We start from the raw sequence: 15,397 nt of genomic DNA, 5'->3' as shown, positions 1-15,397 counted from the left end.
TGAGGGCAGAGTTTTGATTCTGTATTATGTTTTGCCAGGCTTTGCGTGAGTGGATTTCCACGGCAGCATGAGAAACGCTGGAAAGAATTCTGTAACAGAGTGGTACTAGATCCTGACTTCATGGTGCAACTGCTCACAGGTGTCTATTATGCCATGTAAGTAGGTGGAGTTTGGAAGAAGAAGAGCTGGATGGCTTCTAGTGAATTAAAATACCCTCTTTTCTCTCTGTCTTTATGCATGAAAACATGAATTAAGCCACTACTTCATTTGAGGATCAACTGCTTTATCTCCCTTATTTTCCTTTGACTTGCGATCTTGGCCAGCTGACATTTTGGGAATGCCTTTATCAGCATTCAGTCACCAGCGCTGGGTGCTGCAGAGTGGTGCTCCTCGCTTCCTCTTCTTTCCCAGGGATGTCACTTCCACAGTATCCCTTCTCTTCACCAGTGTAATGTTTGCAAGCTTCAAGGTAGCTGATAAACCTGGGTCCCCTGGAATGGCAGTGTGACATGAAGCCACTAGGTTAGCCTAAACACATGAATCCAAAACAATTATACCAAGTAATGTAATTTTCGAATGGTGCCCCTCCACCCTTCTTTACTGTGATCCTTACCATGATAACATCCTTCTGGCTGGGAGATGAGAGGGAACAATTAGTTGTAATATAAATTAGAATAATAACTGAGGTGCTCCATCTATTCCTTTATGCTTTGTTAGTGTATGTTCTTTGTAGATACAAAGAGAAGGGTTTGGGTTCAAAAAGTACTGAATAATAAATGTCTTGTTTTGTTTTGTAGATATAATGGACAGTGGGGTCTTGGCCAGGAGGTATTGGATGACATAATTTACAGAGCACAGCTTGAACTTTACTCTCAGCCACTGCTGGTAAGGAAGAGGCCATTGAAATCATTTTATTTGATTTAAAAAGCATATTAATGTGCTGATAAAATGGATTGCTTTTAAAAGGTTCATTTAGCAGTTACAACCATTTACTACATTCTAACCAGAATTTTATTTGTAGTCTGATGCTGTGTATTTTAACACAGCTACTATTCACATCACGCTCTTTTGCTTAAGTGTTAAGCTCTGGTACTTAGCGCTTATAATAACTCCTTGGTGCTAGGAAACAGGATTTCCTAATATAATGTTCTAGTTTAAAATACATACACTCTTGTAGCAAGAGCTACACAAAGATAACTCCTAGGATATGTCTATATTGCGATAAAAAACTTCTGGCACTGAGTCTCAGAGCCTGGGTCAGGTGACGCAGGTTTGCAGGGTTGTAAAGTTGTAGTGTGGACATTCCAGCTCGGGCTGGAGCCCAGGCCTGGACAGCAATACTGCAGTTTTATAGCCCTGCAACCTGAGCCCCATGAGCCCAAGTCAGCTGACCTGGCCCCGCTGAGGCTGTGCCACGTGTCATTTATTGCACTGTAGACCTACCCAAAGGGGTCAAATTAAGTAATCATCTGATATCACATGACATTGGTGGTGAACAAATTGGTATTCTGCTCACCTGTGGTTAATCGGGGTTTAGAATTTGTTCAACTGACTCTACCCACAGTATTCTTGGTGATAGGAGCAGAAATGGAATAGTGCTGAACTTTCTCAGACAAACTTTATCAACAGAGCTATCTGCAGTCTTAAACTGACTGACTGTCGCCCAGTCTTAATCCATTCCATTCCATTCTGCAGCCAGCCCTCCAGATGAGACATTTTTCTCTAAGAATATAGCTTTTTAAAAAAAAAATCTACTGCAGTTGCTAGCCTGACCCTAAAAGATGAAAGGAGAGAAATAAAAAAGGAGACCGAGAAAGAAGAGGAACAACGAGAGAGACAGACAAAGGTGGAGGTGATTGAGGGGAAGAAGAGAGACAAATAGAGAGGAGGAATTAAATATTTTTTCTTTCTGGTGCGGGGGGGAGAGATTCCAGGTAAGGAAACAAAATCAGCAGAAGGTAGAAACATGACTGTTGCTGTCTTTGGCACCTTGCACCACTTTTGGATCAGGAATTAATGTGGGCAATAGGCTTTGGTGGTGGTCTTCTGGACTAACACACAGTAAATCAATTTGATAACTTTAAATATTATTTTTCCCCATAACTTAGAGTAGTGGCCTGGTTGCAGAGAAGAACTGAATGGGAAAGATCCAAAGGCCAATCCCAAGATAAATTTTGCACTTCTCCAATAAGTCTGATAAAACTGTTCTCATGATGAATTAATATTGGCTAGGACACTTAGTTTTGTGCTTTCTGAGTGAAGCATTTTAAATACATCTTATCCAGTGAATTATTAGAACAGCAATTTCCTTTAGAAAATGACTCATTGCACCATTAGATTGGAAGTTTGAATTAAATATTGAACCTGAGGAAGTGGGCACCTATGAGAACATGCTACAGTACAAAAGCATGTAGGTGGATCTGTATTTGAATTCAGTTGATGGTGTAACAGCTTTTAGTCCTGATTAAAACTGAACAATCAGCTTAAAAAAAAAAAAAAAAAAAAATCTTCTGAGTGATTGTAAATCCTTCTAGGTTATCTTTATTTTTACAATGTTAACAAAAGTGTTTTCTCCCTCTTCTCCTCTTGAACAAGCTATTTGGTAGTTTCTGTCGACTGTTAGTGATTGTTATAGCCCTGTCTCTTACCTCCTCCCTGCTCTTTACTACTTCCTTTTTTTCCTTCTCTGGTCATTTGCTTGTCCTCCCCAGCCTGCCTTTTTGCAACTATCAAAGGACACTTCAGGAAGCCCTGCCTTTTTCTAAGCATGTTTTACAAAAATTGTAGTTAAGTTCTAGGACAGATGGATTGCATGTCCCTTGTCTTTCTCCATATTAAGGCAGTTGACCCTTCGGGTTCTTTAACAAACAATTCTCTTTGTTTAAATTTTGTTTAAATTTTCCAGAAGTCACATGCAATCTAGCAGCAATATAAAACAATATTTAAAATAACATTTAAAGCAACTGCTGTCACTCAGTGAAGTACTTCATTTAGTCTCCCACGTGATTTTCAATCCCACCCCCCTCTGGCATATGTAAAGACAACAGCAAATTATCTGAAGTCCATGCAGGAGTGAAAGTTAATTTTTTTAGACATTTGTACCAGGGCATTTGCATAGTTGGGGAAATGTTATTGGTCTACATTAAAAAGAGCAGCATCACAGCCCACTGTATTTGGTGGTTCTTCTCAGAAAACTCCGTGTAGTGTATCAGTGCTCCTGTACAAACAAGATTATGTCCCTTTGTGTTCCTCTAAATAGAAAACATGACCGAAATAGCAGCCTCAGTAAGCTACAAAACAATTGAAGGGTAAATGACTGACTGCCAGCAAGCACCTTTAATGTTGCCCAGGGGCTGTACCAGAGGCGGAAAAATAATGCAAGAAAAATAACTTAGTCCAGGAAGAAAAACTGAGCCCTGGTCTATACTGCAAGGGGATCGATCTAAGTTACGCAACTTCAGCTATGTGAATAACATCGCTGAAGTCGCCATACTTAGATCTACTTACCGTGGTGTCTTCACTACAGTAGGTCGACTGCTTACACTCCCCTGTCAACTCTGCCTACGCTTCTCATTCCAGTGGAGTACAGGACTTGATGGGAGAGTGCTCGGTGGTCGATTTATCGTGTCTTCACTAGATACGATAAATCGACCCCCGCTGGATCGATCGCTCCAGAGGTAAGTGTAGACATACCCTAAGTTGCTGCAACCAAATGTTCTGTGCCAGTCTCACAGCAAAGAAAACTTTGTGGGAGCGGCTTCCACAGTGGGAAGTTAAGCAAAAAGATGCAATATTCCTGCCCAGCTACTGTGGACTAAAGAGTGCCTCTCTATCATTCCATCAAGCATCTGCCCTATACCAGTTCAGGTCCTCTGCACAATGCTTCAAAAGGTATTCCCAATCGTTAGTGCAAAACAAGATATCCAGGCTACCCCAGTAAGCATACACCCTCAGGCAAAGTGTGTTGGGCAAAATAGTTGATTGTAAGCAAGAGACAAGCATCACTATGCCCACTGACCTGTTAATTTGATTGAGATGCATCCCATACCGTCACTGCTTGATGCCCCAGCTTCTTTTACTTGACTAACTTTGGCTGAGCATATATTCCTTCTGGGAAAGGATGGATGTTTCTGGCCTGTGGCCTGTTCTGCTTTGTCACTGATAGTTGCAAGCTCTGTTCCCAGAGACAGAATGCTGCTTCCTCCATGAAGTCTCTTCGGGCCTTTCAGGTTGGGATCACCAACCGTGGCCTTAATGGGCCTGGTTTGGGATGATAAGGCAGTAAGACAGGATAGTATCATAGAAATGTGGGGCTGGAAGGGATCTCAAGAGGTCATCATGCATCCAGGCCCCTGTGCTGAGGCAGGAACAAGTAAACCTAGATTATACCTGACAGGTGTTTGGTCTAACCTGTTCTTAAAGCTCAATGATGTGGGGATTCCACAATCTTCCTTGGAGGCCTATTTCAGTGCTTAAAGTTAGGCACTGCATCTTTTTGCATCACTTTTCTCTCAGGAGGGGCTGGGACTGATGCAAGTGGACTTTTTAGCAAGTTTTTCCTGCTGGACGAGGTCTATTTTTCTTGCATGATTTCTCCCCCGCCCTTTTCCCCTTAGCAGTATAATCTGGGTTGAAAGTGCTTGTCAGTCAGTCTTCCACACTTAGGGTTCATATTTTTCTGGAGCTGCTGTTGCACTGAGATTTTTCATTAGCTCTGATTGAGCACTGTCCCTGTTCCTAGGTACTGACAATGTAAACAGACAGAGATCAGGGAAGGAGAAAAACAATGTACATGTTATATCCATGTCAGCTTGATTTGCAATAAGCAGCACAGCAGGATTTTTTAAGAGGGAATATGAGCAGGGTGCAGATGAACAGAGCCATCCCTTGGGTAGGGCGAATCAGGGCGACCACTCTGGGCCCCGCTCTTTGGGGGGTCCTGCAGCCCGGTGCGATTGGCCACAGCGGTCAGTACTGGAAGCCATAGGCGCAGGAACTAGGAGTGTGGGGGGGTGCTGCAGCACTCCCGGGCTCCCGGCCCTGCGCGCCACCGAGGGGGGCTGATTTGTCCCAGACCCCGCACCCCCTAAGGATGGCCCTGCAGACGAATGCAGGGAGATTGTACTATGCATCAGGGAATGCATGGAAGGGGATTGTGAGAGATGCTCACAAACCAAGTGGATGAGGTTTGGGAGCAATAGCGGAACAAAAAGGGTGTGGGGGGGGGGGGTGAGACCAAACAAAGTTTGACAAGGAAGGATAAGCAGGGAGGGACAGAGTTATGTACAACTCTGAAGGTGTGAAGAATCTTAAAATTTGTTATGTCAGATGGGAAGCCAATGGAGAGATTCGAAACGGCGTGTTACATGATCAAAACAACAGGCAAAGATCAGGTTTGTATGGACTGAAGTGGGTCAGGGTGTGTGTTTGGAGCCAGAGGAGATTGTTGCAGTAATCAAGACAGAATGTAATGAGAGATTTGGCTCTAAGGATGGAGAAAAGGATGAATTTTGGAGATGCTGAAGAGGAAGAAGCAGCAGGATTTGGAAATGGCCTGCATGTGTGGGGCAACGAAGGGGGACAAGTTAAAAATAACCCCCAGGTTACATGCCTGGGTGATGAGAGGATGGCAGCGTGGACAACTGTAATAAAAAAAAAAAAAAGGAAAGAGGAGAAGCTTGTAAACTTTACAACAGTATTACTCTGCTTGTTCCTGAGAACATCCACATACATTGTGTAAAATTCTCCTTTCTTTTCTCTCGTGAGTTTTCCAAGATAAACTGTTACACTTTTCCAAAGGGCAGATGACTACCCTACTGATTTATTTTTCCTCAGACCTTTTGTGGGCACTATAGAGAATTTTATGCTGTGCCAATAAACTGGGAGGAGAGACTACCCTCTACCAGAATTTCCCCAATCATGGGGAACAATGGGATTACAGTTTAAAATTGTTAATATTGTTAAACAAGACACATAGTTCAGATATCACAGCCACTACTTACCCTCCCTTCCTTGGGCAGAACTCCTTCCCAAAGGAATATTTATTCATAACTATGTACAAAATATTTGATACAACCACAGGAATTTAGACAAAGGACGTCTCACAGTTTAAACAATGCATTTTCCTGTGTTTCTCTTCAGTATAGAAGAGACTAAAGGTATAGAGCAGGGGTCGGCAACCTTTCTGAAGTGGTGTGCCGAGTCTTCATTTATTCACTCTAATTTAAGGTTTCACGTGCCAGTAATACATTTTAACGTTTTTAGAAGGTCTCTTTCTAGAAGTCTGTATTATATAACTAAACTATTGTTGTTCGTAAAGTAAATAAGGTTTTTAAAATGTTTAAGAAGCTTCATTTAAAATTAAATTAAAATGCAGAGACCCCCGGACTGGTGGCCAGGACCCGGGCAGTGTGAGTGCCACTGAAAATCAGCTCCCGTGCTGCCTTTGGCATGCGTGCCATAGGTTGCCTACCCCTAGTATAGAGTATGGACTAAAAGAACATGTTAACAGAAAAGTAAATATAACACTTTCTTGGGGTGCCCAGGACTACAAGTCACCTTGTTAACCCTTTTGCCTCAGACAAGAGGGAGTCTTTCTTGTGGTAGTGAGGTGTCAGCTCCCAGATGCCACCAGGCTTTCAACCATTCAGGCAATCACCCCAGGGCTCTACCAGACACTCCTTTGCCTTACAATTTAACAACTCTTGGACCCCAGCCCCTGAGCCACTCCAAAAGCATCCCCCTCTAGAATCCAGCCCCTGTCACTTGACACTCACAGCAATTACCAGGTTCCCTACTCCCAAGGGAATAGTATAAACGCACCAGCCTGTTTGATTCAAATGACTGTCTGCTCCAAGATAACACAGCACTGTAATCTGTTTATTGTGAAAGCAAGTACGGTAGAACCTCAGTTACAAACGCCGGAGTGACGAACTGACCGGTCAACCACACACCTCATTTGGAACCGGAAGAGTGCAATCAGGCAGCAGAGTCGGGGGGGGGGGGGGGGGGGGAAGGGGAGAGAAGCAAACACTGTACAGCACTGTGTTAAACGTAAACTACTAAAAAAGGGCAAGTTTAAAAAAAATTGAGAAGGGAACTGTTTCTGTGCTTGTCTCATTTAAATTAAGATGGTTAAAAGCAGCACTTTTTTTCTGCATAGTAAAGTTTCAAAGCTGTATTACATCAATGTTCATGTGTAAACTTTTGAAAGAACAACCATAATGTTTTGTTCAGAGTTATGAACAACCTTCATTCCCAAGGTGATCATAACTTTGAGGTTCTACTGTATAAGTTTAGTAACAGAGGTAAAGATTTTAAGAGATCGTGAGAAAAGGTAACAAGAATAACAGGTTACAAATAAAACAAAATTATAACATACTTCTGGAAGACTTAGACTGAACTATAACAAGCTAACCTCGTCTAAAGCAATTTCTCATCTAAGAACTTCCTTACATCATTTCAGCCAAGGTTGTTTGAAATCTTGTTTTCATGGGCATAAGCGCACTGCCCGGTTACCCCCTCAAGCGCAGAATAAAAGAGTGGTCCCTGTGCTTCCCTCTTATACCCCAAAGTCCATTGTCTTTGCACCCCAGAGACAAGACAACCCCCTGTGGGTTCTAGTCTCCAGCATCTTTCCATCTGCCTGTTTCACGGTATGCAGATTTGGCTTTCAATGCTCAATTTACATTTGACAGAGAGACGCATCTTATCTCCTGTCTGGAAGAAACCTGTTCGTCAGCTGTGCCTGGTTAAAGACTTTAGATACTACAGTATCTAAACAAAACTTTTTAAATGTCAGTACAGTACATATATTTCACAACAATACAATGACCAGCTTTCATTTGATACTTTACAGGACACTATTTATGGATAAATACTATGAAAGCAATGTGTTAGGTGTAGTGAGTTTGTCAGGCCTAGTAGGAGTTGCTGACAGTCATTAACCCTTTGCCAGTTGGTAGCAATGAGCCTCTATGTCACAGTAGAGCCTCTTGTTAAAGGTGTATACTCAGGCTATGTCTACACTACCGTGGTAAGTTGACCTATGCTACGCAACTCTAGCTACGTGAATAACGTAGCTGGAGTCGACATACCTTAGGTCAAGTTACCTCAGGGTCTACACTGTGGGGGGTCGACAGGAGAAAATCTGCCATCGCGTCGGGGGGAGGGAGGGATAGAGTACAGGGGTCGACTGGAGAGCAATCTGCTGTCGATTTAGCGGGTCTTTACTAGACCCCCTAAATCGACCGCCGGTGGATTGATCTCAGATTGTTGATCCCGGCTGTAGTGTAGACCTGCCCTCAGTTAATCTGGATTTCAGTTGAACTACGTAGGACTATCCATCTCTGGGTTTTGTTCTGTCAATTTTAAAATATATTTCACTGATGTTTGCATGTCTTTGCCATGAGCAACCAAATAAATTACTTGATTTTAAAAAGGGCCATGTCTTGCAGCTCTGTTATACATCCCAATACAAACTTCAATCTTTAAAATACTTCTGTCTCTGCAGTTTCGACTTTTGATAAATCACTGATGACTTTAAATGATCCAAGAAAAAAACAGTTGGGTGACTACATAGCATTGTTCTTCTTAATGCCTGTTAACTGCATTGAAGGAAGAAAAGCTTGTCCTACTTACAATAGCAATTGTTGCTGTATAGGATGGGACTGAGTGAGATTAAAGGCAGAAAAATAACTAGGGAAATGATACCTTGTTACTCAACTTATCACTGCCCTTTGAGTAATATCAGCTTGCTTTATTAGGGGAAAGTTTTAATAAATGTTGAGATCCTTGAATTAAGATATGTAAATGCAAAGTATTAGTATTTATTATTTTATTAGTGTATTAGTATTGCAAAGTCAACACAGCCACAGATGATGAGCTGGATTCTATTTTTCTCATCTATCAAAAAAGGTGTGAACCAAATTCTGACTGCAAGTTTATTATACTGGTGATGGTGCACAAGCTGCAAAAACCCCAACTTGACTTTCATATCCTAGTTTGTTAGCAGTTGGCTATTCGAACGGCTATCTTTTAATTTGTAAACTGGGAAGTTTCATCTGGAAGTTACTGAAAGAATAAATGTGGAACCCCATAATGCCATTTTTACAGCTGCTTTTATGTTTACAATAGTATTTTAAGTCTCAAAGCTGGAAGAGATCAGTTGCTCTCTCTTAGAGCTGCAAAAATAGAGTTCCAGCTTTATCAGCAGTTCTCGTACCTATATTTTATTGTAGAGAACAACTTATTGTGGAGCTTCTCTAATTGTCATGCTGCAGTTCTCTAAAATTTTGTAGAAAACTGACAAAAAGGGGTAGTTGAAGATTGAGAGCTAATCATGTGACCTTTGTGAAGGTAACACTACTTTTATTTATGTAGCCATTGATTGCACTTGTGCTGTTTGCATTGACATGGTTTGTGACCTAATTCTTGAAGGATAGTACTACTGGGTTTCATTTGAAGTCTGACTCTGTTGGAACACTCTCTTTTTGTGCAGTGAATCTGCAGCAAAACAAATAGATCATTTAATAAAATAAGAATGGGGAAGCTCAAACCTTCCTAGGGAGAAGGAAGTCCTGTATAGTCCAGATATGTCAGCTTTGCAATGAGCCTGTCAGTGGTCATGAAACATGAAGTCCTGAAGTTGCTGCCATGTCTATGTGTGGCAGCCTGATATACTGTTGCCAAATCTTTGTCTCCCCATCCAGTCTGACAATGAAATCTGGCACTGCTCTTAGTATAGTTGAGGGTGGTGAATTTGCATAGGATTTTACTGTTACCGTAGGTTGCGAATGCCATGAAGAACTCGTTGCCCTTTGATGCCCCTGATATGTCGCAAGAAGGCCAGAAGGTGCTGAAGGTGGAGGTTACTCCTACAGTGCCCAGGATCTCTCGGACTGCCATTACGACAGCTTCCATCCGCCGCCATCGCTGGAGGAGAGAAGGTGAGCAGTCCCATGGCGCCGCGAATAACATACTGTACTGTGTTCATCTCCATCGTTACCAATTAGCTTCTGAATCTGAATGTTGGCAGAATAGTTTCATTTAATTGTTTTTCGAACAGCAGTATTTTGTAACAATATATAGCGCTTTACATCCTTTCAGAGCACTGCATGGCCATGAACTCTTTAAACCTCACAGTACTCCTATGAGGTAGGTAAGTAAATGTTACCCTCCTTTTACGGATGGAGAAGCTTGAGAGGTTAGGTATCTTTTCCATGTTGCGTAGCATGGCCGAGGTGCGATTAGATCTTGGGAGTTCTTGGCTCCCAGTCCCACACTCAGTCCGTTAGACCACATTGCCTCCCATCTGTTGGCCTGACTTTTTCAGTGGTCCTGAGCAACCACTGATCCCACTTAAGTCTGTGGGAGATTGAGTTGTGCAGCTCTAAATCAGACCATTTGTTCTTAGAGAAAAATTCCTAAACTACTTTTGGGTAACTTATCTCATTCCCCTTCACTCCCCTATTTTCCTTGATGGATACTTGTATTGCTAAGAATAATATTTAATTGTGCAAGGAAGAAAAATAGATGTGGTGGTAGTTTTTTCTTGATGTGGTCAGGTGCACCTTCAGTATAAGTATGGCAAAAAGCTTGCTTAGAAATCACTGTCATATTTAAAAGCTTTGTGTTCCTGCATGTATAAAAACATCCATTGAAAAAGCTGCATAAATGGCTGAAAGTAAAAAGTGGCAACTTAAAATATCATAAAGGGAAAACTTGATCCCTGGTTTCAAACCCCTGTCCCTTCTTTTACAGTTTATTTTTATGTATCAAGAACTGGAGTGCTTCATGATCTGTCAAGTCAGGTTGCCCAAGCCTAGAAACAAACGTTACCATTTTGCAGATTTTCAGTCATGTTTGTTCTTACCACTGATATAGTTTTGTTCACTTGCCAGTCTCTCACACGTACAATATAGTTCGTCTGCCTCTTTCTGTGGTGTGCACACAAATGTACTCGTGTGTGTGTATAAGTAAGGCTATGTCTACACTGCATACAGTGTGGATTATAAGGGTGTGAATTGCGGAGTGCACCAAAATGCCCTGTGTGGATGCTGCTGGCATGAACTAAAAGGTATAAAGTTTGCATTTAACATACTCCTCTTTCAAAAGCGTAGGTATCTTTTAGTTTGCTCCAGCAGTGTTCACATGGAGCAGTTAGAGCATACCATTGTTGTGCACTGTGCAATTTGCACCCCCTATAACCCACTGTACAGTGCAGTGTAGACCAGCCCTAAGTGTGGATAGTGCTTTTGTTTTTCCATGTCCACATAAATCTTCTCTTTTCCCTGCCTGGATTGGAATGCCTAGAAAGGAATAGAAAAAGCACTAAAATTTTATGTGTTGAATCCCAGATGGCTTTGACTTCTCAAACGAGGCTGACTCAAGCATTCCTGGCTCCCCGATCCAACACGGCTCCACAGACCTAGGGATCAAACGTGAGCAAGAGGGGGAGGTGCTGGTGCGCAGGACCCCTGAGCATGGCTCACCGGAGCCCACCTTGACAGCAGCCACAACAGAGGGTAGGACAGAGAGGAGGCAGAAGTCAGTGAGGCAGTTGCCGGAGGAAGATGCTGGCTCCCTATCCCCAAGCAGAACTTCTTTCCATTCTAGTGCGTGTTTCCACTATCCCAGGGTGTATTAGCTTCTCTTTGCAATACACACATCCCCTATATACCTAGCACCAGGTCAGGTACTACCTTTTGTTATCATGTGGGCTGGCCTGGGGCTTGCATCTCTGTGTGGTGAAAGGCAGCTTGGCATGGCTAACGAAAAGGCAAGGGCAGCATCTAAGAGCATTGAGATTGCTTGGAAATTTCCTATTACTGAGCATGTTTACTCTAATATTTGCAAGAAAAATACTGCACCAAATGAGCATGAGCCCAGTTCAGAAAACCCGTTTTAGGGTATAAAAGAATCTTACTACAACTTTAGATTAACAAGATAGTATTGGAACAATGTTTCAAAATTCCAAAGTGAATTTCCTGTCACTGTTAAAGTTGGGTTTGCCTAAGATGTAGATTCCCAGTGTTCTGCTTTGAATAAATTCTTTTATATTTATTCCCCACACTTGTATTCACTAAAGCTTCACCATCTTGTTAGCCTGCGTGAGTGGACTGGCTGTAAACAACCACACCAACCCCCTAAATGGAATCAAGTTGTCACGTTTCCAGCCACTTTAAAACAGTGACTGTTTTTCTTCACAAACAGGTTCTCTTGGTGTGTATGCTGTTGGATTTTGCAACAGCTGCCCTTGCAGCCACATGTAGTATTCTGTGGGTTGTCTGATAAAGGTTCATTTTCCTTTAGTGAGTCTATTAACTTATCATCTGTACTTGGTAAGAGGTATGCTTTCATGCAGTGAATTTGATTCATGACTTCTCTTGGTGGTGGTGGTGTGCTTAATTCCCTGGGCTTTTAGCTGAAAATGTATTCTCAAGAGTCCTCTGATCTTCCTAATCTGTTTCTGTAATTTAAGTTTTCTTTTCTGTGTGAACATTCCTTTGGCATTTCCAACAGTTAAAAGGTCACAATTTCTCTGAAACAGAGAAGGTATTTGCAGACTGTTTCATATGTACTGCATACCCTTCGGGGTGTCCTTGTGGAAACAAATATCTGAGATTCTTCTAGATTTGATGTATTGTTACCATGGAACCCACCGCAGTGAATCAGCCCGTAATGAATGAGGGTCACAACATCCCACTTCTTTTGGAAAATAAGATACTTACAAAAACATGATGCTGTTGAAGTTTTAGAATCTGCTCCTTGGTGCGTAGTGAGTTTGAGCATGCTCAGTAAACAAGAGCCCTACCCCATCCTTACTCCATTTGTTCTGATTCGTCTTATTCCACTGTACTGACGGTTGCATGTGCATGTCCTGAAGGATATGGAGAAGGCCTCAGCTTTGCAGAGAACCTTCACTAAAAATGGTTGCCCAGAATGTAGCCTCCCCTTTCTAACACTTGAGTTATTAAAATATCCATGTCGTTTGACTTGTTCCTTTGGAGTCTGCATCACTTTGCATGGTTTTCCTGATATGAAAGTGAAGAATATTTGAACAGATAACTGAACATAGAAAGCTGACAATTGCCTGTTTGCTCAAACTGGACAAACTTTGCCACTCAGTAATATTATGGGGTGGAAAGTGGCCATGGAGCTAAAGCAAATTTGACTACTAATACTTAAATTATTATTTTTTTGTTATGTATATTACCTTGTTAATTTATTGATGATGATAATTTTGCAGAAAACTTAAATTAGCAAATACCCTCAATTGAGTGACAATGTCCTACCTGACAGCAGCGTGAAACGAGAAAGATCTTTCTTGGTAATCCCTAGTAATCCCTTTCATTGTTCAAGTTTGTTTATGCATCTAATTATGAGAAGGATAAACAGAATAAATACCCCCTTTAAACTAGTGTTTGGAACCAATACATGGAATGTTCTGCTGGTTTCCAAGAGGTGGCTTAGTGACGCCTCAGAAAGGATGTGTGTTTAAAAGGGTTACGTGTGTTGATACTCTTCTGTTGGGTTGCAGCAATAGGTATACACAATCATTTGTGGCCAGCAGATAATGGTAGGGGGAAAGCTGACATGGAACAAATCCAAAAATAAATGTAATACTTCTGCTGGATCTACTTCGTATTGACTTCTGTGTCACAATAAAAGTGCATTCTTTAGAGAAGCACTAATTCCTATAGAAAATGTTGAGAAACTTGAAGACAAAAGCTGTGTGGTTGACTTGTCATTTTCTCTCTCATTTTTATATCACACGAGCTCCTTTCCTTTCCAGGATTTTAGTCAATTATGGGGCTGTTCAGGAAAAGATGCTGTTTTGATTGTTACTGTTCTGTTGGAAAAGAAGAAACCTACCACTTTTTCTGAGTTCCCTGTTCCAAATAAGGGGTATAGAGAACTGAACTGCACTCTCCCTTTCCTTGTCTTTGCGGGTAGTGTTAGAGGAAAACTACCATCCAGTGGGATAACTGTATATATTTAAGGTGTATTTTACTAAGGTGAAAGACTTCAGTGAGAACTTTCCTGAGTATCTGGGCTCTGACTAGCGAGAGATTTTCCTGCATGTTGTCTTGTCTGTTTTCTTCATTCTTCAGCATTGCTGTGCTGCCTGGGCCTCTGCATGGTTGCAGCATCCAAAAGCTTGCACCAAGCCTCTCATTCTCCTCTCTAAATTGAATGGATACTTGACAGTTTTACCTTTCCAATTTCTTTCTGCTGTCTCATGGTGTTTTTTCTGAAGTAGGATAATCTGTTTAGCATCCCTGATTATTTTCTCATGAACACTTCGGTGCTTCTTCACAGTGTTTGCATCAGTGTTCAAATAAAGCTTTTCCATATTGCTTAGGGGTGTCTCCCTGCAAGTTACACATCATCCATTTGAATAAGGGAGGGTTGAGAGAGGAGGTGTTAGCTGCTGCCGGGGTTCCTAATCAATGCACTTTCATTCAGCTTTGCATGATGGTATAAAAGAATATAAATGCTGGGTCTGATGGGAAAAGCTTCTTTTGTTTTCAGGGTATTTCGGTTGTATTAGCCTTTTACCAGCACCTTTGAGGACGGTGGTGGTGGGTTGTTCATAAAATGTCTCATTGTTTAATGTGGGGAAGTATTTGTGTGAATAAATGAGAAGACAAACACTTTTATATTTCTAAAGGATTGATTTGATCAAACAGGAAAAACAACAACCCATATTTTAAATATATATTCAGGAAGTTGTAGTAAATGCATTTTAATAATTAGAAAATATCCCTTAGAGTTTAAAATGCTTGTCTTGTCCTGAGGCTAAAGTTTTTTCCAGGTATGAAGATTGCGGTACTGTGAAGTTTCCTACAGTTATGGGAGGTTAAATATTAGATTAAACCTATGAGGATTACATAATAAAGCAGACCAGCATTGTACTCTACTGAGAATGGCTTTAGGTTAGAAAGTGGCTAGTGCCCCCTTGCGAGGCTGAAACCAGGAATAACAGTGATCTTAGCTTCAACGAAAAGGGTTTCCTAAAAGGGAAAGGGACCCAAAAAACCCCATCTGTAAAGCTGTTCTGCTTTCTGCTTCTGAACAGGGCCGGCGCTTCCACTAGGCGACCCTAGGCAGTTGCCTAAGGCGGCAGGATTTGGGGGGCGGCATTTTGCCGCCCTTGGCGGAAATCCGGTGGCGGGGGGTCCTTCCGCTCCGGGTCTTCGGCGGAAATTCGGCGGGGGGTCCTTCACTCACTCCGGGACCCGCTGCTGAAGTGCCCCGAAGACTCGGAGCAGAAGGACCGCCGCCGAAGACCCCAGGCCCCCTGAATGCTCAGAGGCGGAGCGCTGCCGCCTAGGGCGGCAAAAACCCTGGCACCGCTCCTGCTTCTGAAATATGATGTATAGCCAAGCTAGAT

The 15,397-nt window shown here is 42.0% G+C and overlaps 1 protein-coding gene across 1 annotated transcript in view; it reads left to right on the top strand.

Annotated features, from left to right (window-relative positions):
- The window catches only part of HYCC2 (hyccin PI4KA lipid kinase complex subunit 2), an 88,874-nt gene that overhangs the window by 70,617 nt on the left and 2,860 nt on the right, over nt 1-15,397 (top strand). The window contains exons 9-12 of the mRNA XM_065413598.1: nt 39-155; nt 798-885; nt 9,788-9,947; nt 11,358-11,525. Coding sequence (XP_065269670.1) covers nt 39-155; nt 798-885; nt 9,788-9,947; nt 11,358-11,525 — 533 coding nt within the window. The remainder of the gene's footprint in view (nt 1-38; nt 156-797; nt 886-9,787; nt 9,948-11,357; nt 11,526-15,397) is intronic.

This window comes from Emys orbicularis, chromosome 11 (assembly GCF_028017835.1).
Source record: "Emys orbicularis isolate rEmyOrb1 chromosome 11, rEmyOrb1.hap1, whole genome shotgun sequence".
Classification (NCBI taxonomy): Eukaryota; Metazoa; Chordata; order Testudines; family Emydidae; genus Emys; species Emys orbicularis.
The sequence above is the reverse complement of the archived record's forward strand: the minus strand, read 5'-3'. Positions and strand labels throughout refer to the sequence as shown.